Source organism: Cryptomeria japonica, chromosome 10 (genome assembly GCF_030272615.1).
Source record: "Cryptomeria japonica chromosome 10, Sugi_1.0, whole genome shotgun sequence".
NCBI lineage: Eukaryota > Viridiplantae > Streptophyta > Pinopsida > Cupressales > Cupressaceae > Cryptomeria > Cryptomeria japonica.
Window position 1 is genome coordinate 658384090 of NC_081414.1, and position 4634 is coordinate 658388723.

General features: G+C 33.5%; 1 protein-coding gene across 2 annotated transcripts; it reads left to right on the plus strand.

Annotated features, from left to right (window-relative positions):
- The first annotated feature begins 872 nt into the window (after positions 1-872).
- Positions 873-3852, plus strand: LOC131073374 (2-hydroxy-palmitic acid dioxygenase mpo1). 2 transcript variants are annotated; one of them, XM_058009796.2, is made up of 6 exons: positions 873-997; positions 1120-1244; positions 1530-1929; positions 3077-3139; positions 3216-3287; positions 3416-3852. In XM_058009796.2, the coding sequence occupies exons 3-6, from the start codon at positions 1585-1587 to the stop codon at positions 3530-3532; spliced, it is 597 nt and encodes a 198-aa protein (XP_057865779.2). In that variant the 5' UTR covers positions 873-997; positions 1120-1244; positions 1530-1584; the 3' UTR covers positions 3533-3852. The 2 variants fall into 2 exon arrangements, with proteins under 2 accessions (XP_057865779.2, XP_057865778.2); XM_058009795.2 differs by lacking the exon at positions 873-997 and having other exon boundaries at positions 1009-1244.
- The last annotated feature ends 782 nt before the right edge of the window (positions 3853-4634 follow it).

Genomic DNA, 4634 nt, shown 5'->3' on the forward strand with positions numbered 1-4634 from the left:
TTAAAAAATTAGATCTAAATAAAAAATAAATAAATTAAATACAAAATTAAAATATATCAAAATCTAAATATTAATAAATAATAATTTAAACAATAATTATAAACAATAAATTTATTACATTGATAAATAAAAAGTAAAACTAATTTTTAAAGTTAATAATAAATGAAAAATAAAATTATATAAAATTCAAATCACATGAAAACTAAATTAACATTATAATAAAAAAGTGAAAAACTATTCAACGTGCTTGTTAGTATTTTGTAAAGAGGTGGAATCACACTTTGGATTTGACTTTGTTTTGATGATGGGAAGAAATGCATTTTTGCCTTTGATCCATTATGTTTTGTTGTGTATGCTTTAAAAATGCGAATAGACATCAAAGTTAAAGAACTGGCGCAAAAATATCCTATGACAGGTAATGCGTATTTCAAGGAAACGTGAATTTAGTGCGTATTTCAAGGAAACGTGAACGGGAAAATAGACGGTGGAAACGATGACAAGATAGTATTGTACAATGGCGAAAACAATGAGTATAGTTGACGGACAAATAGAACTACGTGCAAAACATTTTTTGGGTGGATGTGTAAATCTCGGAGCGCAAAATAGCATAAAAAACGATGAATTTTTTTGAATGGACAAGATGCATTGAATCGTCTTGCACCCGTTTTCGAACAATGCATACCATCGATAGGAAAAAAATAGCTCGTCCATTTCATAGAAAGAGACGCCTTCGGCGTGAAAATAACGAAAGCGATGGCTTCTAACCGGTAGCGAGAAAGGCGGTAAAAACGGACAGAAAAAAATGCAAAAAAAAAATAACGAAAAAAAACAATAGACGGTTGAAATTATTTCAATCGTCTTACATTGACAGAGCTGTCTTCTCAACAGTGGATGTGAGTTCAGAGGTTGTCCATCTCATATAAGATGCCTTCGGCGAAATATATATTACTTTCCTTTGAGTATGTGAAAATATATGCGACAAATAAATGATATATAGGTATCTAAATTGTAGACGTTAAATATTTAGGCAAAATGTTTAGAAACTTGCAAGAAACCCTATAATTTATAGAATGCATAATATATTATATATTGATCTATGTGTGACATAGCTTTATGTAGAAGGGATGTTATTTAAGGATTCTCGTGGACCCAGCCGGCCTTTTGCTCTGTTGTTTGTATTTATTCTGGAAATCACATTAATGACATCGCAGCGGATGAAACTGGTTTCTGCAGAGGCGCAAAAGGTTAGCAGATTTAAAAATTGCATATTTTTAATTAAAAATGATAATAATTTGTCAATCCTTTTTGGTGTTTGAAGAATTTATGCTGCGCCATTGCTGATTTTTTAATCTGATCAAGCTCTAGATTGAATTTTCTGATATGGGTTGTTAGAAAATGGAACTCGACATTCGGGTTATCGGGTTATCTTAAAAAATCTCTTATTTTTTCATGTTGTAATTAGTCAGGGTTACACCTACCGGAAATGTCGAAAAATAAAAATATTAATTCATACATTTTTAATTTGGCAGTGCCAGATCTTGCCAATTCACAAAGAATTTGTAGTGGCGACAGGTAGCCGCCATTATGGGAGTGATTGATTTGGAGAAGCATTTTGCATTTTATGGAGCTTATCACAGTAATAAAATTAATGTCCTCATTCATACTATATTTGTGTGGCCAATTTTTTTCACTCTGCTGATACTGGAGTCTTTCACTCCTTCTATTGGTCTACTACCCTTTCCACCAGGGACTTTACCATTCCAGGAGTTCATGGTACTGAACTTGAGCTTTGTGACAGCTATTGTATATGGTCTCTTTTATGTTTTGTTGGATAAGAAAGCAGGAACAATAGCAGGAGTCCTTTGCCTTATTTGCTGGATCAGCAGTAATGCTCTTGCTCAGAGATTGGGGTTTTCCTTAGCTTGGAAGGTAAGTTTATTTCTTAATCCTTGGACTTCTTTGCTTTGTTGGATCACTGTCTGTTGTCTTATAGTAGAGGGGAAAATGTGGATTAGTTTTCCTTGTTTTGGAGGAATCTCCCCGGTGTATAATATAGGCACTAGTTACCATTTATCAAGGATAATCACAGTGAATAGTTGGGCTTATTTAGGAGTTGCATTCATCTATAGCAATACAACTTTGGGCTTCCTATTTTCCAAAATCTTGCAATTTCGAAACTTGGGCCACATCTATATGAGTCTCTTCTCTGTGAAACACGCTCAAAATGTGGTCTACCAACATTGGAAATGCTTGCAGTGCACACAGGCTGCTTAGCTGCTCTTGTAAGGTCTGATCAGAATCTTGAGCTTTCATTGGTAGGGTTTTTACGTTCTTAAGAGAAACTGTTAAGTCAAGACTACTTATCTCAAACTAGTTTTAGTTTCAACATTGAGCACAGATTAGAGGGATCATGAAACCTCATGATTTTTGCAGTGAAAAGCTGAATCTTTTTGCATGTAACATGCATAACAAAGTGGAAACTAGTATCAGCCAATGTAAGAAAATTAGATTTTTACGTGTCTAGGAGTAATTTGCTTTTAAGGTTGTTAGATTGAATGATGTTGGATTGATTTTGGACCCAGTGTCCATTGGATAAGAGCTACCGTTGTACCCATAAAAAATGGAATTTCACTACCCATAAAAAATGGGAATTTCACTAGAAATTGGCTTATATAGTATAATAGATGTAAACAAAGAACCATTTTGTGGCTTTTACGCCAAATCTTCATTTGGCAACCAGCAAATGCACCAGGAGCAGATAAAAAAGATAATCATATAAATGACAAAACATGTCCTATAAGTAGAATCCTGTATCCATAAACGATGAAAATTTTCTTTGTTATTTCATTCAGCTCTGCTGATTTTCTATACCTTTTCTAACATTTAGTGATTCGGCAAAATTCTATTACCACTTAAAAAATACAATCGGATAGTGTAATGAATCCCTCTTACTTTCATATATATTATAAAGCATCATTCAGGCTTGGGCCACAATATTCTTACAACACCAAACTTTGGTACTAAAGTAGGTATTCTTATTTATTTTTAAGATTGATAGGTGCCTTGTTTTTGTCAGGTGATCCTTGTTTCTCAGTTGGTCTGCTGGACAGGTCAATGCATAGGACATGGAGTTTTTGAGGTACTGTAATGCAAATTTACAGCTTTATTAATGGCTGTTACAAATACCAATTATAATCTTACTTCTTGTTTTTCAGAAGCGAGCACCTGCGCTTATGGATAATCTTGTTCAAGCTATATTAATGGCTCCATTTTTTGTCCTGCTCGAGGTACTTCAATTTTCTCGTCATGAGTATTTTATCCAGAGTGTCTGAAGAAATTTTTTGAAAGGTTTTTAGAAGGTTTTTTTTGTCAGAGGTAGATGGCTAATGTGGCCCAACTATTCTTTTGGTTTCAGGCCCTTCAAAAGTTCTATAATTATGAACCTTATCCTGGTTTCGAGAAGAGTGTACGTACAAAGGTGCAAGCAAATATCAAAGAATTGAGAATGAAGAAGCAGAAAAAATCCGCATAGGTTGCTTGCCTGTTGAACTTGAGCAGATACTACTTTAGTTAACATGAAGCATGCTACATGAATTTCTTCTCAAAGTAAAATCATTCATTCAATGCAGTTATTATCCGTATCGCTATTATTGCTAGTGCTGATTTGCACGTGTCATGTTTCTGATATATATAATTGTACAGTGATAAATTCAGAAAGACTATGATTTTCAATGAAATTGTTTCTCTCAGACCCATTTAATTTTAACTGGATAATTTAATGTCATGTTTCATATATTGTGGGATCTGCAAACGGTTTAAGAAGCAGGAATATCTGCATGGTTGGCTTGCCTATTGAACTTCAGCAGAGGCTACTTATTAATCATGGAGCATGCTTTATGAATTTCTTATCAAAGTAGATTGATACATTCAGTGAATTTATTGTCACTATTATTACTAGTTCTGTTTTGTAATTTGCCATGTTTCTGACTGATGTAATTCTACAGTGATAAATTTTGAAAAAATGATTCTTTGTGATGAATTATTTTCTCTTGGATTGACACACAATTTTAACTGAATAAATGAGTGCCATTGATGATATCAGTTTTTCACAATCCATTATGTTTCTTGTTGCAATTTGTGGATTTGATTGTGTTTCTATTTTTTGCATCAACATTTTGAATCACACTCTGTGATTCAACATTTCTACTCCTTGAGCTCTCTATCATCCTGATGATGAATCACGGAGTGTGATTCGAAAAGTTGATTCAAAAAATAGAAACGCAATCAAATCCAGAAATTGCAACAAGAAATGAATGCCATGTTTCATTTATTGTGAAATCTGCGGACGTTGCTCAGATTAAATTCCATTGCACTTACTGAGTTTTCAATGAATGGCTCTGCCAAAATTTTGTCAACATATAAATCACTCGCATGAACTCCATTTGCAAATTAGAAAGTTAAGCATGATGTAAATATTATTGAGTTTTCCTCTAAAATTTTGATCATTCGATGCTTATGCCTTGAGAGATGCCTGATATGACCCCTACTAGTCCTGTTTCATTCCCAGCAATTCTATTTGTACGTTTGAAACAACCCAAAAAAAATAGCTTAGGGGTCACACAGTAATTATGATA

Bases quoted from the DNA above. Each gene is read 5' to 3' on its own strand.
- LOC131073374 (XM_058009796.2), top strand. From the start codon at position 1,585: ATGGGAGTGATTGATTTGGAGAAGCATTTTGCATTTTATGGAGCTTAT. The intron at 1,930-3,076 runs GTAAGTTTATTT...TGTTTTTGTCAG, and splicing joins GGTTTTCCTTAGCTTGGAAG to GTGATCCTTGTTTCTCAGTT. The intron at 3,140-3,215 runs GTACTGTAATGC...CTTGTTTTTCAG, and splicing joins TAGGACATGGAGTTTTTGAG to AAGCGAGCACCTGCGCTTAT.